This window comes from Buceros rhinoceros, unplaced genomic scaffold (genome assembly GCF_000710305.1).
Source record: "Buceros rhinoceros silvestris isolate BGI_N320 unplaced genomic scaffold, ASM71030v1 scaffold9623, whole genome shotgun sequence".
In the NCBI taxonomy this organism is placed as follows: Eukaryota; Metazoa; Chordata; class Aves; order Bucerotiformes; family Bucerotidae; genus Buceros; species Buceros rhinoceros.
The window spans coordinates 35,363-57,127 of NW_010401800.1; the positions used below are offsets into that span (position 1 = coordinate 35,363).

At 41.8% G+C, this 21,765-nt stretch overlaps 1 protein-coding gene across 2 annotated transcripts; it reads right to left on the reverse strand.

Annotated features, from left to right (window-relative positions):
- Positions 1-9,968: 9,968 nt before the first annotated feature.
- On the reverse strand, positions 9,969-20,895 carry LOC104490143 (serine/threonine-protein phosphatase 2B catalytic subunit alpha isoform-like). Of its 2 annotated transcripts, XM_010132392.1 has the most exons (4): positions 20,807-20,850; positions 16,618-16,715; positions 13,929-13,958; positions 9,969-10,677 (listed from the first exon to the last, which is right to left on the reverse strand). In XM_010132392.1, the coding sequence occupies exons 1-4, from the start codon at positions 20,830-20,832 to the stop codon at positions 10,484-10,486; spliced, it is 348 nt and encodes a 115-aa protein (XP_010130694.1). In that variant the 5' UTR covers positions 20,833-20,850; the 3' UTR covers positions 9,969-10,483. The 2 variants fall into 2 exon arrangements, with proteins under 2 accessions (XP_010130694.1, XP_010130695.1); XM_010132393.1 differs by lacking the exon at positions 13,929-13,958 and having other exon boundaries at positions 20,807-20,895.
- Between the last annotated feature and the right edge of the window lie 870 nt (positions 20,896-21,765).

Sequence of the window (21,765 nt, forward strand, 5' to 3'; positions counted from 1 at the left end):
ATCCCTCTGTAGAGCCTCCTGACCTCCAAGCAGATCAACACTCCTGCCTAACTTGGTGTCATCTGCAAACTTACTGAGAGTGCTCTCAATCCCCTCATCCAGATCATGGACAAAGATATCAAAGAGGACAGGCCCCAACACTGAGCCCCGGGGAATGCCACTGGTGACCAACCACCACGCTCTGGGCCCAGCCATCCAGCCAGTTTTCTATCCCACAGAGACTACACTCACCTAAGCCATGAACAGCCAGTTTCTCCAGAATGCTGGGAGAAACAGTGTCAAAAGCCTTACTAAAGTTTCACCCTCTGACCCTCTGTCTTTCTAGGAAAGGGCAGTGAAGAACCCTGGAGAAAGGGCCAGGTGAGACATGGGGACACAGGGAGGGAAGAAAGGGCAGACATGGCAGTGTCCCACTTTTATATCTTGTCACTTGATGCCTGTGGGGTAATGAGGCAGGTCTAACCTAAAATGCTGAAAAAAGATCATATTCTTTCCCCAAAACACCCGTGTTAACACACGTATGTATATACATCTCTGTCTCCTTGCAGACAGAGCCTGTGCTCATGCTACCTTCACACTCCTGATGAAGCTGTGAGGAGCTGGGAATAATTTTGACATAATAGATACAAAGGTTAAGTTGGGTTAACTGTGTTTAAAAATGACAGTAAAAGCTCAACCCACAGGAAACGGAAAAGACAAAGTATTTCCACAGACGGTTTTACCTGAATCTCCACACTCTAGGATTTCATACATGTAGGAGCAAAGAAGCCAAAGACCAGGACAGCAAGAAATTCTGGGTGATGCAGAGAACTGTGCGCTCTGTAACTGCTGCACAGATATCTTTACCTGCACCTTGGCAGTCGGAACAGTTGACTGTAGACCTCACAGCACACATTCTCGCTCATTAGGGAAGACCGCCACAGAGGTACTCATTCGCAAGCATGAACCCCCTCGAGTTTTGTCCAAGCCACACGATGGCTTAGACAGCTTAACAGAAAAAGTCATTTAGGTGCCACCAGCCCAGCGACTGCAGGAGCCGTGGCCGAGAAGCTGGGTGAGTCAGGACCGCGACCAGAGACGTCATTCCCATGCTTTCCCCTTCGGAAGCTGAAGACACGCATCTCCAGGGAGGCCAAGCGAGGCGCAGCTGCTCTCACACCCCTTTGGGAGGGAACGGTGCTCCCCCAGAGTTTCTGGCAGGGAGTTCTGCAGGCTCGTGCCCCAGGCCTTCCTGCCGCGGGAAACAAGCCTCATCCACGGCGCTGCCAGGGCAGTTCCCTCCAGCTTTTGGGAGAAAGGGAGCGTTCAGTACTCAGGGCGGGCAGACCCACCAGCACTGCTTCAGACCCGGTCCTCAGGTCCCTGCCCCGGTCCCTCCTTGCCTGTCTCCTCTAACTCAGGCTCCCACAGAAGCCATTTACTCTGACTCGGGGGCCCGACGGCATCTACTCGCGCCGGCTCTGACAGCTCAGCACCGCTCGCCCGGCAGCTGAGCCCTCCCCAGCAGCAGCGGGGCTGTCTGGGGACGGGAATCCCTGCACCCTCCCCAAAGCCTGCGTGAGTCACCGAGCTGTTTGAGACGGGAGGTTATTTCTGGATTTAACTTTCTGGACTGAGGGAAACACTGCCGTGTCAGCACCCAGCTGTGCTTTTAAGAGGTGCGTTGTTTGGCAAGTCTTGCAAATCTATTTCCATACGAAAGCACACGCGTGAATCACGCCTTATGAGGAAAAGCTGTGGAGGTGAAAGGGCCAAGAGAAACGCTTTGCCGGGAGGTAGCAAAGGCAAAACTAACCATTATTTTTTCTCCACTGTAACTAAACTAGGCACGCAGAGGTGGAAAAGGCCAGGAGAAGCCGCCCTTCTCGCTCCATACAGAGCTGACTGCTCTGCTGCTTTTCCCCAGCAGCAAACTGCAAAGGAAGCGTGCCATCACTTACCGATGCCAGCTTCTTCCGAGGCAACACCAGCACTTCTCACTATGTATGTAAAAGCTTCTGTTACCAATATTATTTCCTCAGCTCCTCAAATAAAACAATGATTGTCTTACTCTCATTCCCAGTCACCCTCTCCCTGTAAATATCAGTGTTTTCCTAAAACCACCTATTCCCAAGGAATGCTCCGCTCCTAAGAGTTAATAGGAATGAAAAGCTCAAGCCAGGGATCTGCTGGTGATGCTCTTGCACTCAGGACCAGTGTCCGTGGAATCAAACAAGTTTCATTCCGGTTTCTGTGAGCAGCAGCTACCTGGAAATTTGGGCAGCTAGGTCCAGGCGCAGCGGAGGCAACAGCAGCAGGATGGGGAACCAAGGCCAGGAGACCCCCGAGGTCACGTGGAGGTGTGGTCCCAGTGCAGCCAGGCTGCAGTGGGGACTCTGCCAGCCTCTGTCTTCCCCACACATGGAGGTGGGTGCTGCAAGTCAGGGTTGGCAGCAGTGTTTTCCTGCCCAGCAGACAGGGACCTGGCAGCGCCCTGAGGGGTTTGGGAAAAAGAACCAGTGGCAAAACAGTAGCTGCGATAAGCAAAAGAATGAAGGAGAGAGAAGGAAATGAGACAAGGCAGGAAGAAAGCAGAGAGGAGCGGAAAGGAACAGGAAGAGAAATGCGTGGAAGGGAGCTCCCTCCAGCAGCAGTTCCCCCCACTAATCCTAATCTCCGACTGAAAGCTGGCAGAGGCACAGAGGCACAAGGGAAGGGGGCAAGAACTTGTGATGCCACAGGCATTTCTTGCTTAGCTGAATTTCTATCTGCTGCCTCTGAGGAATATCTTCACCATGCAGAACTTCCTCTCCCAACACCAACAGTTGTGATCTTCCCTCCAGTTGGCTCCTTTCCACCTTAACTTTCATGCACAGACTCCCGACATCCATAACTTACTTCTGTTTGCCACACAGCACCTTGGCAAGCCGCCCCTCTCACACACATTCTGGCCAGTGGTTTCTTCAAGATTTACTTTAGATTTCTGCATATGATTACACGCACACCAAAGCGGTTGCTCCTTATTTATACATACTTCTGTACTTACATATTCTCCAAGTATATTTTCAAAACAGACCCCCTATTCAGAGAGCTGTTAAAGAGCATTGCTATTTGATGAGTAAGCAAATGTGGTGTTTTCTATTGCGACTGAAGGGAAGAAGTGCATTAAACTCTGAATTTGCTTCTGTCTTGATTTCTGTAGGTCATGTTTCCATACCATAAATCTCATTCTTGGCTTTCCTTCCATGGTCCTTTAGCCAATACATCTACTTTAAATCTCTCCCTTATCCTCACTGCATCATTTCCCACTTATTTATAACTTGCTCTTCCTATTTAAGTGCCTGGAAAATTGTTCTGCTGCTTTTTGACCATGATCAGCAAAGACAACTTAGCTGGACTCATCCTGATTTTCACCGTATTCCCAGACTTTACTGGCCATCCTTAACTTACTTGGCTGACAGGTCATTTTTCTATTCCTTGCTCGATTTTATTTTTCTCTCTTTGTTTGAGAACCATTATCTGGTCAGATTGCAAGCCCTGCCTTACAAGTTTAGCTGAGATTTAAGGTCCTTATAATTCCCTTATCCTGCAGAGAGCCCAGACTTTGGCCAATCATCCCAGCTGACTTCACGGCAGCTCCTCACACCATGGCCAAGCCCCCGAGTTACAGACATCCTCGCATTGAAGCTGAACTGATCAAACTCTTCAGCATGCAATGGAACGTTCAGTCCTTCAGCCTGTCTTCTTCCTCTGCCAGGGCTGTGGGCCTCAGTCCGCTCCTTACCACAACTTCGCCCTCCAAAACTTTATTTCCCGTGTCGTTCTGCGCTCTTTCCTTTTATGCATGACTACCTTCAGGTCAGTCTGAACTCTAACATCATCTTTAAGTGCACATCTAGTCTAAGGTGAATTTTATCACCCTAAATAGTTTCTGCCATTGCCTACCCAAAGCCAAGGTACATTGTACGGTTTCTGTATCTTGTCACCTCAGTCTTGCAGCATAAGAGCTTGGGTCTCCTCCAGCACTGCCGCCACCACCACCTCTTCTCCTATCTTCCTTGAGCAAGCCATGAAAAATAGTACCCTAAGCTCTCCTGCCGGCTCCACTCCTCATTCCTCTCCTTTCTCTGGCACCCTGGTCCATGGCTGCAGGGCTTCCTCAGTCTTTTGCCTAAACATCAGCGCTGCAGCCTCTTTCAGGTCAGCTGCAGTGTCGGCCTCATATTCCCTCCAGAGTGCACTTTCTTCTCATTTTAGGAAAACACACTTCAAGTGCAAAGCTTATTAAATATGTACTGAAACCAATAAACCACCAAGTGACAGATAAACAAATTACCTTCTTCTCAGGCAGCCTCCTCAGAAGGTTACCTCTCCAGCCCCAGAGAGGCACAAGATCTCGTTTATGTGCTATCCTGATAACATGTGCAGATCTGCACCACACTCGTGACTGTATACAAATCACACGCTTCAGGGCTTCAGCCACTTGCCTGCTGAATCCAGGAAGGGACTACTCCCCTCAGTACAAGATGACTTCTTTGCCTTCTTCTGAAGCGACACGGAGGTGCAGTAGGTGGGATACAGGACAGGACAGAGTGAAGAGGGTCCTCCTTCTTGCAACTGACACCTACCTGGATGATTTGCTGCTCAAATTTATTACCAAATTTGGCAATAAAAATTATTCCAATCTTCCACTGTCCTCTCAGATTGGTGAGGCATTAATTTTGTCTTACCTTCTTGGATCTCCATCTTAGTCCATCTGAGCTCTGTGACTGCAACATACCTCTGCTGCTTCTGTTTTCTGTGGGATGGCTCCCACGTCTCTCTGACTTACAAGGCCAGAAATGCCTTCACTTGTCTTAAATTATTGGCATCAATATATGTTGTAGAACTTTAATGTTATATACAGGAAACCAGCGCAAGTAATTTAATTCCCTCACCCCTTCACCACTGGTGAGACACATCTGGAGTATCGTGTCCAGGTCTGGGCTTCCCAGCACAAGACAGACATGGACTTACTGGAGTGAGTTCAGCAAAGGATCATGAAGCTGTTTAAAGGACTAGATCATCTCACTTATGAGGAGAGATGGAGAGAGCTGGTCATCCTGGAGAAGAAATGTATAAATACTTGATGGGGGAAGTAAAAAAGATGAAGCCAGGCTCTTCTCAGTGAGGCTCAGCGACAGGACAAGAGGCAGTGGGCACAAACTGAAAATCAGGAAATTTTAAAATGTAGGAAAAATCTCTGTAACTGTAAGAGCTGTCAAGCACCGGCACAGGTTGACCAGAGAGGCTGTGGAGTCTCCATCCCTGCAGATACTCAAAACCTGACTGAAGAGGGCCTTGAGCAACATGCTACAGCTGAACCTGCATGACAAGCAGTTGAGTCGGAGGAGCTGATGTCAGCAGCACCTGCTAGCTTCAATGAGTCTTGATTATGCAACCTAACAGGCCTCCTCAGACCTTAAATACTGTGAAATCAGTCCAAGTCAGTGTTCAGCTGCTCATTTAAAGCAAAAGAGATTATCAGGTACCCAGATGTTGAGAGAAATGGGCTTGCTTGATTGCACCATGGTTATCTACACCAACTGCCTCAGGGATGTAATAGCTAAAGTAGAAAATAACCACCTCTTGCTCAAGTCTTGCTGCTGTAAGAACCACCTAACGGGGTGTCTAGACCCAAACCTCCAGCAAATGATGACAGAAGGCCCCACCCAAAGGGAGAGGAGGCCTTGGTGAATCCCAGAGCAACCAGTGATGACCACTAGTGGACTCCACAAAGGAGTGGATGCTGTTGTGTCTGCCAGCATGCTGGCAGACTTCCCAATGGCAGCAAAATCAGTCCTTTAGCACATTGATTGCCAAGTTACTTTGCACAAAACAAGCTTTTGACCAGGACGTCAGAGCCAAGGCAGCCCTTCCCTTCGCATCGCGTGCTGTGGCAAAATACTGCTGCCTTCACAGCTGTTTGTCAGCTTGATGAAACACGGTGGCACATGTAAAACTGAAACTGCCCTCAAATTATTTAAAAAATAGAAACAAATATCAAAACCTCATAAAACATACATTTTATAATGCTTACCACATTTTTTTATAATGACAAAGTCAAGCTCAGCAAGACCAAAAAAAAAAAATCCCTACCACCAGCTCCATCAGCTCCTCCTTTTTGTGACCCTCACAAAGGTGGCTGCAGAGTCCTCTGTGTTTGCACATATGCACGAACATACACACAGAAACATGTGAACTTGGATATATTTTTTCCTAAATCACTGAGGAACCAGGAAGTTCATCATTTTGCATGCCACAAATGGCCATTTTTAGCAGAATCAAACATCCTCCCAAAAGCAACTAAGAAGCGATCTGCGAACTATTTTCCAAATGGATGGTTTGGTGCTTGTGTTTTTTTAACATTTGAAATAGCTGATTCTCACATCCCTCTCTTTGTGAAAGAAGTGGGAAGATTCATGGATCTGACTAATCTGAGCAGCAGTACCTTGAAAAAAGAAGGGAAACTGATGTCTAAGGACTAAAATTGTAAATTCAGTTTGAACCTATTAAAAACCAAAGCTAAAGGGAGAGAGGACAGAGATCATGTCTCTCCTAACAAGCAGCATCTTTCGGTGCCTGTTTTTAGCGCTGCTTTCTGACCTCAGTTTTGCTGGCCAGGTTCGGAGGAGAAAACCAAATACGACTCAATTTATACTCTCCTCTGGCAATAAAAAAAAAAAGGGTGTCAAGGTAAATGCTGAAAGAATTTGTATCTGTGTCTGACAGCTGGCAATTCCAGCACAAGCTTAAGCAGGATTAAACATACTGCAATTTTGGGGGAAACCATGGACAATATTTGAATGTTGCCTTCTTCAGAAAATGTGTGCTACGAGCTAATAGGCTTCATGTTTTTTAATAGTTGTTGGAAAGGAAAATTACGATAGTGCAAAAAATACAAAACGTGTATCCAATATCCCACTACACATGGTAAGAATAAGGTGGTTAAAAAAAAACACAGTAAACCCTAATGTAGGCACCAATGATATTTTTGGCATTAGAAGGAACCTGTACTGGGAGATACGTTCCAGTGCACAGCACGTCACTGAGTGAGGCCACAAAATCCAAAGCTCAGCCTTCAGCGGCACCAGGGTTTTTCTTCAAATTCATTTACAGCTCCTTCTGCAGCACGAAAAAGGAAGGACAGCTGGAAGGGACAGGATGCCCTAGAAAGAGAGAACCTTTGAGAAATTTCTTTTTGCCCTTCTACGAATATTTTAGCCTAGATTACCCCTCAGAACCTGTCCCAAGGCAGGACAGCAGGGCTCGCTCCAGAAAAGAGCCAGGCCTTCTTACCTGGACACACGGGACACCGCCATTCTGCATGCTCAGGACAACTTTCATTCTTCTAATATCTAAGAAGTTCAAAAACCTTCTTGTTGACCAGACAGACTTCGTACGTTTCCTAACGTGCAATTTTTTCCTGGCAGCCTGGGCAGCCTCGCTTACCCGCAAGCTCACTCTGCAGTCATTACAGCAGGCATCTGCAAACCCACCGCTGTTACGTAGCATGGATCTTCCAGGTTGAGGCTACCAATGGAGAGGTCTATGACACACTCTGACTGCTGAGAGGAAAACAAAACCTTTTTTGCTGTTAAATTGGTTTGGGCAACTGCCCGGGCCCGACTTAAATGAAAGCAGACAGCACACGTTGCACCGCCCAACAGTGTCACTGTGTGATGCACAAAGCGCCTGCTGAGCGCTAGCTCAGGTGTCTCTACAAGAAAACCTTACCTGAGGTCACCTAGAGCTGTTCAGCTAGCGCACGTGCAGGACCGAACTGGCGAGTGACACGGTCGTTTAACTTTCACCAGCACTTTTTGCAGAGACTGTGCTCATTAACCAGATGAAGAGCTTCACTGATCAGACGAACAGTCAGACTCTGCGTGTCTCACCCACCCCTGTGCTATATTTCTATGCAATCTGAAACAAAAATTTAAAACCTAAAATTTAAACAGCCTCCTAGACCTGTCTATTATGAATTCTCTTTGTTTTTGCCATCTGTCATATTTTGCCAAAATTAACAAGAGCTGAAGTGAGAGGAACACATAAGAAAGCAGCCAGTGAGCCAACATTTCATAATGCTACCTGAAAGGAGGACGAAAGCAATGCCCGCAACATTGCGCCATTTGGCATCGTCCATCAGTTCTTCACAGGATGACGGATGTGGAAGGACGGTGAGCACAGTTAGGAAGAACATTAGAACAAGGCAGAGCTTTGACAGTTCACCTCTGACCAAATGAGAGAACACTCAAAATCTGAAATTGCCGATTTTTTTTTTCCCTTTAAAGGAACATTGTGAATGATACTAAGTGACCTTCTCCAACACTCCAGATGGAGGTAGGGAAGCACACAGCGGGCACACGTCGTCTTCTGCGTTCTACCTGTGGGATACACCCTGCTCATTTTAGTGAAAACCCAACTTCCTAACCAGAACCCGGGGGGAAGTCTGCAGATGTTCCGTAGACGAAACCAGCTGGGTAATAAATGAATTACCTTCTTAGTAAAGAACTGACCTTGAACTGGGAAACGAGTCATCCTTCTCACAGCGACAGTCTTCTCCTGTCCAAAGCAAAAGCGATCAGCGAGCACACACGTGCACGTGCCTGCGTGCGCTTCTGTGACTGAGCCAGCAAGAAAGGGAAGAGCGCTGAGGTTCATGCACATTTTTATTGAGTAGTAATATAAAATGCTTCTTTCATTGTTACAAGTGCATGCTTTGATTGCCAACATTTCGAAGTCAAATTACAAAGGCAAGGCTGTAGGCTGTAGTGAATTACTTGGGCACTTATACAATTGTTAAAAAATATCAATGGACTGTTTTGTTTTGTTTCCTTTCATTGTTACAAGTGCATGCTTTGATTGCCAACATTTCGAAGTCAAATTACAAAGGCAAGGCTGTAGGCTGTAGTGAATTACTTGGGCACTTATACAATTGTTAAAAAATATCAATGGACTGTTTTGTTTTGTTGAATGAACCAGTTGAAACCCGTAACTGATATACAAAGGGAAAAAAGTGAAAAAATTACACATTTTGTGGCACATGACAGAACAGAACAAAATGACTAAACCATTATGACATTAACAGTTATCATGCATTTAGAATTTCACATGTAACTACGAACTTATTTAAATTTCACAAGGTTTGCTAAACATGCTACCCATCTATATGTGCACTGACAAGCTTATGTTAAAAACTTTAAGAATACTCTCCCCTTAGATTTTTCAAAGCTTTTTTTTTGATTACAAAATTTCAAAGGCATTAAGCATTTTTTTTTTCTTTAGAGAATATAAAGTACGCCAGTATACATACATTTCCAGTATAAGTCAGACCACTAAGCGCATTACAGTCCCATACAGGCCTATACAGCCATTTTTTTTCTTAAAAAACATGCATAGGCAGATTTTTACAGAATATAGATGCTTTTCACTGCACTTAATATGGTGTCTTGTTCACTATACTTAAAAATGCACCACTCATAAATATTTAAATTCAGCAAGCCACAACCAAGACTTGATTTACCAAAAAAACCCAGAAAACCCCCCAAACCAAACCCCCTAAATATAAACAGCAAAAAAAGATAAATGTTATCATTATTCCAGTTTTTTTTTCAAACAAAGAAAAGGATAATTGCTGCCAAATTAGTAAGATAAGTGTTATATTTAAAGAAGGGCATTGAAGAACACTAAAGAAACCTGAGGTAAGCATAATCTGTACAAAATTAAACTGTCTCTCTCTCTCTCTCCCACACTCTCTCTTTCTCTCTTTTTTTTTTTGGCATTTTAAACAAATTTCCAATATTCTTTTTTTTTTCTTTTTTTTCTGTATTTTTAAAGATTGCCTAATTTATTTCATAGCCATTGTCTGACAAGAGTAGCAAAACATTATCAATAAATAGTCTTTAAACAAATTTCCAATATTCTTTTTTTTTTCTTTTTTCTCTGTATTTTTAAAGATTGCCTAATTTATTTCATAGCCATTGTCTGACAAGAGTAGCAAAACATTATCAATAAATAGTCCTTATTTAGTTTGTACATTTTGTTAAAAATGTTTTGATGTTGTCCATGTTTAGTGCTGCAACTGTAAACGTACAATAGTTAGTAAGAAATTAAACAAAGTTTTCATGTCCAGTAACATAATAAAAGGCCTTTCAGTAACACATCTAGATGTTCCCAATGCAGTAGGAAAACATGTTCATTCCCCTAACTTTGCAATATATACCAGCATGAGCTTTCATTTTTCTACAAGCATTTTAAAGGCATATCCAAAGGAGGTGTCTCTCCCCCACCCGCCCTCCCACCAAATTAAAGTTGACGATCTCTTCGCAGATGATTTTTGTAAACTGAATCCAACACCTGGCCCCCCGAGCAAGTAAGCTATTATCAGAGGCAAGAACATCCCACTGCTAATGTGCAGCAACCCCATCGCGCCCTGCAGCTCAACCCCCCTCCCAGACAGTGGTCACTGAATATTGCTGCTATTACTGCCGTTGCTGTCCGTGCCATTAGTCTCTGTGGAGATTGCCTTGTTGATGGAGTTAAGGTTGGCATCGGATGGCACGTCTCTGCGTGGAGGCATTCGCTCATTAATTCGATCTAAGCCTTTGGCCTCTTCGAAGCTAGTGATCTTATGCTGGGGTGAAAATCCTTTGATAGCTAAATAAAGGATTATTAAAAAGTAAAATTAGCAAGGTAGAACTCTTGGCAGCTTTCCCCTCAACTTAGCAATGAGAGTGAAAGTCCTTTGCGAAGGCGGCAATGAGAAGATCTGACAACGCGACCGTCTCCTTACCGTACGCAGAAAGAGCTGGGCATTAACCACCACCGTCTCTTGCAATACAACTATTTTTTTCAAAAAGATCAACTTCCAATATTTTGTTGCCTGCTGGAGTTCAGCTTGAAACCCTAAGAGGCTGACATGAAACTACAGTTTGCAATTGGGAACCATGCTTAGGGCACAGCAGTGAGCCGGTGAGATCGCGTTTGTCATCATCACTTAGAGCGTTAAAGACATTGTGCCTCGCTGTAAATCCTGAATCAGGCAAAACTCCCATTTGGCTTTCTAAGACCAGAGTGAAAACATGCTGGCCAGTTACAGATGGCAATGGGGTGGCGAGGCCAGTTTGCGGGATGTACGCTGAAGCTATGGGAGATCTGGGGCGACCCTACCACAGGTTGCCTGCTGTACCCAGCACAGGCAAGCTGCTTGTTGACTGCTCAGGGCAGCTACCCTCCCCGATACATCCCTGGACTTCTAGAAAGGAGCCTGGGTGAAACAGTGGTGATGGCGTGCAATGCAGACCAGGAATATCGTTCTTTTGGCACACTTGTACAATTTAACTTTGGAAACGCACAGACAAAGGACCAAAGTTCCAACTGAACCTGAGAACTTTTGATCTGCCCTTCAGCAGCAACACTGATGAGGCCACACCGATCTCAGAAGGCAGCCACATGCTGGGGGATGTATTATTTTCCCCCCTCTTTAACTGAAGGGTTGAAGATCTTTAGATTTAAAGCAAAAGAGAAAAGAGCACCATAGGCAAACAGCAGGCCACAGCTCTGTCGATAATTTGTCACATCCTTCTGCGTGTGCTTCTCTCATCTACACTGAATCAATGCACTGCACTTCCAGAACTGGCTCTTTGGCTATGCCTCTATCTTAACATGCCACAGAGCACAAATAGTGTGTTAGTACCAGGAAACTGCAAACTCCCTGGGAAGAAAAAGGAAGGGGAGTTTCAAAGATCAAATTAAATATTCCTTCCCTCCCTTTATTTCCTCTTTACTCTGAAGTACTCTTGCTCTCCTTCCAACATGCAGTCCCAATTCTGGACAGGCTGGTAACTTCTCTTTAGAAAAACCAAACCGCACACACCCCAAACCCCAGAACATCCATCCCTGATACCAATCTACACACTCCTTGCATTTTGAGGGGAGCAAGAATAACATTTTCATGCCGATATTTTTGCCAGCAATTCCTGAGAAAATGATAGATCCCGTTTGCCTCAGGATTTAGCTCCTTAGCCAGTTTCACAAACATTATATTGGAGCTTAGTGAAGTGCATGGATTTTAACACGTATTATTCTTCAACTCAGAAAAACAACAACATAATGGTGATTAGTCAAGAGGGCAGGGATGGAGTAGTGAAAACAGAACAGGCCCTACAGTGGGGTTTTTTCCCAAGGGTCAGGTTGTTTTTGTTTTTTGGGTTTTTTTTTTTTTTTTTTACTTTATCTTCCACCACAAAAATGAAGATGTCTAACAAGCACCCAGGCCAATCCCTTAAAGCAACAGTTTAATGGATGGCCGTGTTGAAGCTGAAACACTCGCTGCGTCCTGGAGCTTGCCCAGGAGTAGCAAGCCCAGCTGGTGTTACCGGGGCCCTGAATCAAACTTCAGAGGGACAATTGGTAAAGGTGAAACATTTTCCCCATCATTAGCTTTGTCTGCATGGACTAGCCATTACCACTATGGTTACGGCATCTAAGTAGCAAGGATGGGAAATTAACTTGAAGGGTGCATAGGGCTGAACAAGGGCATGTTCAATCAATTGTATTTCAAGCAGACACATTATTGTCTGCACGACTGAGGAAGGTGCTCTGCTGTAGTTGCTGGTCAGACAACGAGTATTAGCAGTTTACATTGAGAGTATACTAAAACACAACACAGTCACAGAAGATCACAGAAAACAGCCAAACTGTCAAAGAGAATGCACACTGCAGATTAGAGATTGCTGATAGGAATAGGTAATTCCAACATAAATAGCAGCTTACTCACTGCTATTTAGAAAGCAGTTGTATTTTCTCTTACTTATTTGTTCCGTAATTTTATCCACTGCTTTACAAAAATCAAAAACAAATTCAACTGGCCAAAAGGGCACATATTACCAACGGACAGCAGTCATTAAATTTTAATTTTTTTTTCTAATTAACTAAAAAAAAAAAAAGAAAATACCCACAGGAAATTTGAGAGGGGCAAGAACAAAATACAACTGAAGAATTTTGTTTTAAAGGGGAATTCTGAAAACTCTTCTTCCCAAACTTTATAATGTTTAGTGAATATTGCACATCTACATTGCACTACGTGATTACTTAGGTTTTAACCGTAGCGTTAAAAATTGCTTAAAGGTTAAATTAGATGTCTCTCAATAAAGCACCATAGTTTTCAATACTACAAACATTCAGAAATCTTCCGAGGGAGGCAGCCAGTCACTTTGTATTTGTAGCTAAAATGGTGCTGGTGTTAATGGTTGCTCTAACATCAATATCCAGTGTGTAAACTGCCACTACCAGAGGAAGCTGACATCTTGCAGACAAATGTCTCATGTTATATTACTTTTAAAGAGCAACAGAAACATGCTGAATCGTAACAAAAGACCAATAAAAATTTTTTTACTAATGACCTAAAAGAAACAAACTGAAGCAAAAAAAGGAAAAAGGAAATAAAAACAGCAACAACAACAGAAAGAGAGGATATATAGAAAAAGCTGTGTGTTTTCCTCAACCCGAGATTGCTGAGGACAGTTGGAGGTGGAGACAAGACCCAGCCTCCAGCGCTCAGCTTTTGAGCTATGTGTCACAGAGCATTTACAAGCTGCTGCCGAGTTATGTCCCGTGAAATCCAAGTCCCCATGTCTCCTCCTGTGGCATTACTCAGTGCTTAGATCAACATACAGCAATTCCAACATGATTTTCACTTTCAGAAAGAACAAAACCACAACAACAGCAATGGAAAAAAAACCCCAAAAAACCATTTTCCCCTTTAAAGCAATTACATTTTGGTTAATACCGAGCCACAATTGTTAGCCCAACACCCACACAATCTGTACAAGCTACAGCAAAATGAATACACCCAGCAGAGCCCTTATCTGTTGTGGCACCAACAGAAAGGGGACTGGCCAATTTACCTTCATCAGCCTCAATAGCCTCAACAGTAGCTGAAGAGAAGAAAGGGGTAGCAAAACGAATGAGAAAAATGAGCAGAGGATTTTAACTCCAAGAACAAGTCAGTGAATAGCATAGGAGCTACAACACTACTGTTACTGTAAGTGCTGGATTTCGGCAAAACAGACACACAGAGAAATGCTTGAACAAAAACAGTAATTTGCAGATTGAATTAAGCTATAGTTTGTTTTGAAGCAGAAGTTCCACAAACTAAGTTTTAAAGATACATTTGAGTAGCTTTTTTTTTTTTTACTTAAAAAGAACTACAAAATGAAAATGTCTTCCATATTGCACATCTGACCTGAAAAGGTCATTGTATAATCCTCCCAGCTTTGAATAAGAGCAGTTTGATTTGCACTGTCAAAAGAGAACAAAAAATGGCATAAAGCCATCACACAAAATTCGTACCACTTATGATGTTAGCTTGAAAAATATTAACTGCCAGTACAAGGCAAAAAAGCCACACATACAACTTCTCAGAATGATTTTTTTTTTTTCTCTCTCATGACTTAAAAGAAACCTCCCCACAGCATGGGACAGTTTGCTCAGACAGCTTTGCCTTTGCTTGCAATCTCATCCAGTCCGCTCCATCTGTAAGCATCCTTTTTGTCAAGCCAGTCTCTGAAAACAGCTTCTAATATTTTAGTAAAAGCAATGGACATAGATAGAAGATTGAAAGCTGCTGGACCTCCAAAATTACAAAACCTGGTCAGAGAGAGAAAAGTTTGTAATCGGGAGGTTGCTGCAGTGTTACAAGAGCCCTGTTACCACTGTTTTGGAACCATTCATTGTTCTCAAAGACTTAATTTAATCTGAATTCTACCCATCAGCTTTGGCGTGAATTTGTTTATACAGTCAGAGATTTAGATGCTGATGTAAATCAGCAAATGCAATCCAATATAGCAATGGTACAGCTCAAATAATTAAAAAGAAATTTTGATTTTCGAGAATTACTCTTGTTTAGAGAATAGCTCAAGAAGCCATGTTTTTTTGTTTTGTTACGTTTTTTTTCAGTTAGGATGTTAAATATGGATTGAGATCAATACTGAAATAGGTATACTATTATCTTGCCACATGGGGAAAGGAGAGCAGCTAACCCCCATGCACCAAGGTAAGCTTGCGCCTCTCAAGCTACAGAGCAAGAGAAATGGAAAAAAACCAAGGAATGAAACGAAAGCAAACTTAAAAGAAAAGGAAACACGATAACTAGGATGAGAAATTAAAATGAATAACCAGACCCAAACCAGCACTGACACATTCGAAAAAAAAAAAAATATGGCTAAAATGTATACTTCCACAACAGAACATACTACTTATATTTTCTGTTAATACATATGGTAACATGAACGTGTGCTCAACAGAAACTACGTAAACTTCAGATCATTTGCTGAATGGAGTACTATGTGTTAACTAATGCAGCTGTGTATAGTAATGTTTTACTAAGCCAGAATACTGCAGTATGAGGAGATTTTCCTTTTAGCCATTGTAACAAGAACTTTAGGCAATTTTCTCAAATTTATTTCAATTCCTAATATTTAGCCAGGGCAACAATAGCAGTTTCCTTGGACCAAGTTTTCTGACAAATGTAAAGCAAGTATACGGAGAAAAGACTGCCACAGCCCCATTAAGAAAGGCATTGTGTGGAATCATATTGCAGCATTTTCAAAGCAGAACGTTACTATGGCTGTAACACACAAGTCATCAAAAAGAGAAAAGGGAAGGGAAAAAAAGGGGAAAAGAAGGTTTACCAACGTATACCTGAATCTTCTAGGTAAAAGAGACAGTAAGGGGGAAAACAGAGAAAGAATGCTCCAGGAAGAAAACAGGAAAACAAGAGGCTGAGACTGTGTTAAGGTTATGAAGCATTTCTATTTGATACATCTACTGCCAACAGAACCTCAGTAAGTGAGAGACATTCTTGTGTGCCCTCAATACACTCTACAGCAATACACAAAGAAGAAAGGGAGCGCTTACAGTAGTAAATTAAATACTTTGCAGCTCCTCATTCCAAAAGGAATATTTTATCAAAGGCAGCTCCGCTATAAACTTACAGATTTTTTGTAACAAGAAGCACTTGGAATAAAACCGAACTGCCAGTCTGCATTGTGTTTGCGTACAAGGCAAACACGGTGTTTGTAAGAGCCTTCCTTCACTTGGGCTTAAATCAGAGTGAAATTGTTCTCATGCTGTCACCTAGAATTGCTAGGAGAGAAAATCTAATTCTAGAGCTATTTTCCATTCGTGATGCTCTATGAGGGAGAACAAATCAGATAAAGTAAGAGTTGTGTCATTATCTAATCTGAACCTTCAGTACTCCATGTATCAAAACTGCTCTTAAAAATACCAAAAAGATGCTGTGAACTGTGGAAAGAGCGTACTTCACATGCAATGTTGATCTACCATTCTGAACAGTTGATTTGGTTTTCAGGGACGTTTTTTTCCCCCTCTTTGAAAATCAGTGGTACATAAATAAGTCTTGAGAAGTGACCTTACATGAACTGCTCACAAATGTTTCAGTACAACAAACCGCTGTTTCATTCTGCCCTTTATTTTTTTTCTGAGAAGACTGTGAGAAGACTTTTCTTGGGTTCTGCAATTGAAAAGCAATTGTTGTTTCTACACAGAATGACACACACAGGCAAACACGCTTACCGCTTTGCAGTGTTTGTTTTCCTCCAGAGAGCACACCACTGGGCAGCATTCCTGTCGGAGTCAAACCTTTCAGCGTCAGCACACTTTCACTCTCTTCTCTGCAGAAGGAAAAAGAGTAACCCACAAAGGGTAAATAATAGTCTGTTTTTCTTTTTTTTTTTTTTTTTTTTTTTTTTTTTTTTTTTTTTTTTTTTAAACATGGAACACCTTTTAGATACCTTAAGCTATAGGTGCCCTGCAATAACTTGGGTATCTCCAATCTCCTCACCAGGATAGAATGAATCTGGTGATAACATCAGCACCATACATAGCAGTGCATGACATACAGTTGAATATATACATAAACCCACAAATTTGATAGGAGAATCACCAAAGGAGCAGTTACTACCAACAACACATTTAAGCTTCTTACACTGTGTGGTCCAAAATAACTTAAATTGCTGTTTTGCTTTTGTCTACACTGGCACTCAGATGCATTATTTATTAATGATCACCAGACACTTTTAAAAAAAGCAGCTAAAAGCCCATTAAAATTAATAAGCGCTTCCACCCTTACTAGCCCTGTTCTTAATAGTTTTGTATGCTAAAAATGATACTGAATTCAAGGAAAATGTTTTAGGAAGCCTAAATATGTTTTGCCAGCCTTCAAAGACACATCATTTTTAATGCATGGCAGGAGAAATACAGCAGCTCTATCCAGACAAGCCGTTAAATACAGCTTTCTACGGGCACTGTAATGCTGTCTGTGATTACATACTTTCTCAGCAGCAAAATCAATCCCAATTCTTCAAGGGAAACCTATTTTGAAGCGCTTTACTTTGAAATATATAATGACATTAATCTGGAGGAAGCAAACACAAAGACAGAATTTAGTTCGCATTCAATTGAGGATAACATGGTTTTGTCTATCAAAACTGTCTCTCAGCAATTCTACTACTAACAATTTTCTTTAGACCTACGTGCCCTGAATTACTCATGTAATTCAAACAGCTCTTGTTTACCTACTACATACACTCTTCAAACTCTATTTTTAGATTGAAGACGATTCTCCTTGTACACATTTTTCTGTGTGTAAGTCAATATCAAATTGTGACTGTTTTCACTGCAAGTTTCCTAAGCAATCGGAACTAACACAATGGCCAAATACATCCAGAATTAACACAGTATTTTCATCATCAAGAGTTACACACCAAAGTTTTTGCTTTCTCTTGATTATTTGCCTCTGCAAGGAAACGCATAATCGGCATTTTCAATTTAGTCCATTTCATACCTTTTTTTTTTTAATTAAACTGCAATGGCATTTTTAGTTTCACCTTCACAGGATAAGTTTATTCACTATATTTTTTATTATCTTTAAAGTGCATATTCTCAAGAAACCTCTACATCACAAATATGGAAATCTTTTTAGCCTTCAGTGTTCCTTATTTTCTATTTGATGTCCTTTAATTCAGTTTTTAGAAAAGGAAAATAAACTTTATAAAGATTTTATTTACCTCCTTCCTGTCTAAATATATCCAAAGAAAAGTCAGACGTGAGAAACAAAGTCGCAGAGAGATATTGACAGGCAATCATGAGGTCTTGCACTATGCCAATCTTTCTATGATAGCTATTCTTGGCAAAGCTCATTTTTAGCCTTTGAAACTCAAAACAACACTAATTTGATATGCAATTTTGAGACTGAAGTGGCTGATGACCATTAATTATCTCTGTTTTACATTCAGGTTACATCCTCGAGGAAGGTGGCCCCTCCAGCTCAGAGAAGAGACATTTAACCGAGTCATTTGAAGGTGTTCGTATCAGTTGCTGGTCGTTTGGAAACGCTTTTCAAGAATTAGTGAAATAAACTTCATAAATCAGTAATGATTCAAACAGGAACTTCACGGTTTCTGAAATAGGCTGGTTTAGTTGACAGTGCCACCACAGTCTTTGCAGGGTTGTACACACCTATCAGACACTTGTGTGTTGAGTGCATCGTGCTCGCAAGACAGAAAAAAAAAACAAACCCCAGACTATTCCATAGGAACAGCGTTTGCAATATTAACCTCATGTAATCTTTACTGTCTATAGGCCTGGCACCTAGCTGAGGAGAATCAACCTTTTCCAGCAAAACAGAAGAGGATCTCCCAGTGGAGCAACGGTGGCTGGGATGAAATGTCACTCTCTCCCCTGGAAGACTGGTCAGCAAAACTTCCCATTTGAGGTATCTGTTTATTTGCTGGCTATGCCTCTGACCACAGTAAGGATGTTCTGTATTTGCTGGTTAAAGCTAAGGGAGAACAAATATACTTGTCATCTTCAGTCCTTCCTGCAAAGTTTTAAGGTCCTTCAGTACCCAAGAACTCTCAGAAGCTCAGCAGCTTCAGTGAGTGAACCACTAGCTTCTCCTCTAACAGATACAGTCCACTCTGGTCTTCTGGAGATGTTGGGACGCGTGTGGTAGGGGTAAAAAATTGTCTCAGGAACAACTCTGAGATGAATTTGACTGCTTTTCAGGGAAAAATAAAGACTGATTCCCATCAGTGCCTTAAAATGTTGATTGTTGTGAAATAATTTAAGAGGGTTCAAAGCTTCAAATGGTACTAAAAATCCTAAGCTATGAGGCTTATGCACATTTCTTTAGACAGGGCACATGCAGGAATTATCCTATACCCTTCCTCCATTCTTGCAACCACTGAAAAACTTCTGCCCCATAGCTGCCTTTGAAAAAGTCTTTAACATATAGGTAATATCAATCGTCTGAAGGTCATCAAAACCCAAATATATCAGCCCTCCAATTTCAGGTCCTTCTACATATTTAAATTCACATTTCTGTTGAATTAATCCTGCGTTTCAAAAGGTGCTCTGCAACAAAATGCAGTGGGTCCAGAATCTGCAGTTCAAGGTTACGGGAGAAAGCCAGGTTTCCCAAACTTTATTTGCTCGACTATCAGCAGAGAAAAATAATCGTGCTGTTTTATGAAGGTGGTGGCAATGTCAACTCCAGGCTCTCTGCCAGACTTGGTACAGAGGAGCAGGTGGGAACATTTCATTGCTCCCCCATCTTGTTTAGGAAAAAAGGCACGATGCCAACTTTGGCTTGTTTTGGGGTTTTGGGGGTTTTTTGGGGGGTTTTTTGGGTTTTGTTTTGTTTTTTGTTTTTGGTTTTTTTTTTACGTGTACCACTTTAAAGTAGCTTGTGCATCACTAGTAATTCACACACAACACTTTGGGAACCCCAGTTCCCAAAGTCCTCCATCTCAGTGTGCTATTTTGAGCTATGCTGCTGCAATCTGCAACGTGTAGGCGAACTGCTGTGTCCGTGTAAAGCCTCACTGACAGCCTGCCCACTGCTTGCATGCTGCAGAAGTGTCTCAAGTCAAGCAAGTTGGAGAGTTTCATCTGAGATTAAGAGTGTTTTCAAGTAACTGTTTTTATTTCTTCTTTTTATATCAATCATAGCAATAATTAAAAAAAAAAAATCCCTGGATTTTGCACAAACCGTAATTGCCATAAACTGATTACAGCAGAGAAACACACAATTTCCCAAGGAAAAAAATCCCTCTGCTGAAATGGAGGGAGAACTGTATTTTCTATGCTTAGACTTCAGCACAGCATAGCACAGCATGTTTTCTTTTCTGCTCAGAGATATCAAATGGAGAATTCTAAACATCGGGCAGCAGTTAGTTACTCATGTTCATGTGTTTGGGGGAGTGCGGCCCAATGTAACGAGTTGCTATTGTCTGCACAATGATTTCCTGCATTTAATGGTTCTTCTGCTTAAATGACCCTAATGCTTTCATCTTTACTCTTGGCTGTAGCAAAAACTGTGGGTGACAAAGTGGGACAATTGGTTTCCTTTTTAATGAGACATGATGTGGACCATACCCTTTCTCCACACTTAACTCTTGCCTCGCAGCAGCTAAAAGTTAATTAGTACACCTGGTAAGCAACAGTCTTAGGAAAAAAAAGGGTAATTGCAAGTTTCTTTGCTGATCTCTTTTGTTTGTCTGGTTTATATTCTGTAAAAGTCCTCAGGAAGAAGATTATTCAGAGCCATAACAAATAGCAAAGTTGTTTTAAAAGGTTTAAAACTCAATTGGGTGGTGTACTCGAATATCAAATTTGCTCTTTGATCAACAGCAGAGTGCTCTAAGGAATCACTCAAAGACGTCCTTTGATATTAAAGAAATCTGAAAGCACAAAACCTTACCTTAACACTGAGAAAACTCTAGCCATTTTTCCTATTGCTCTTATCTTGTTTCTTATAACCTCCTTCCGAGCAGCAGCTGTTGCTCCTATGGAAAACACATTAAAAACAGTCATAGGGATTTGTAAACATACATCACTATTCTGAACTCTACGTACAAGAATCATCGTATTAATGCCACGGTTTGCCAAACTAAGCCATGTTTGTAGTCAAAACTGAAAACACTGGGGATTTATTTTATTTGCTATTTACAGCTCAAAACTCATCAGTTTTGGACAATCTAGTTATTAGTACCTTTAAAGACGTGATCCTTTTCCTGCTACACGGTTTTTCATCAATGTAAGCTAATTTTCCATTTAAAAAACATTTTCAGAGACTGTAGTCTTTTGTAAACAGGTTTCTTAGAAAATAGTCAAAATACTAAAAAGTCTTAAACATGCATAGTGCCCAAATCATAAAACGAGTTAAAAGAAAAGATAAACCACAAAACGGAGTTAAAAATCTATTTCATAATCTTATCTTTTCAAGTGAAACCCAGTCACATTTAACTTAATTTTCTAAAAAATGTGATTGGGTTAGCCTTAAGGTCAAGAGGGTCCAGTTAGGGTTTCCCACCACTAGTTAGAAGTATTTATATTGTTATAAAACCTAAAGACCTAAAGATCCTGAAAACCAGAATGAAATGGTAGGGATTGCACTGGCTGGCAGTGGTTACGAGTTCCATAGAGCAACTTCCTTCTCATCACTGCTATGGCCTGCTCAAAACTACAATTACTTTGAAATTTGTGGACTCACACAATAATCTGCCTTTAAAAATATGTATGCTGGAACAAAGACTACAGTTCAGCTATGTCTGCATGTGTACTTGTTACTTGGATATCATCAAAACCGAGGGTATCATCTGTGCACCCAAGGGAGAGCCTCTTGAATGGGAAAAGCAAGTAGTACCAAGTTATCAGAAC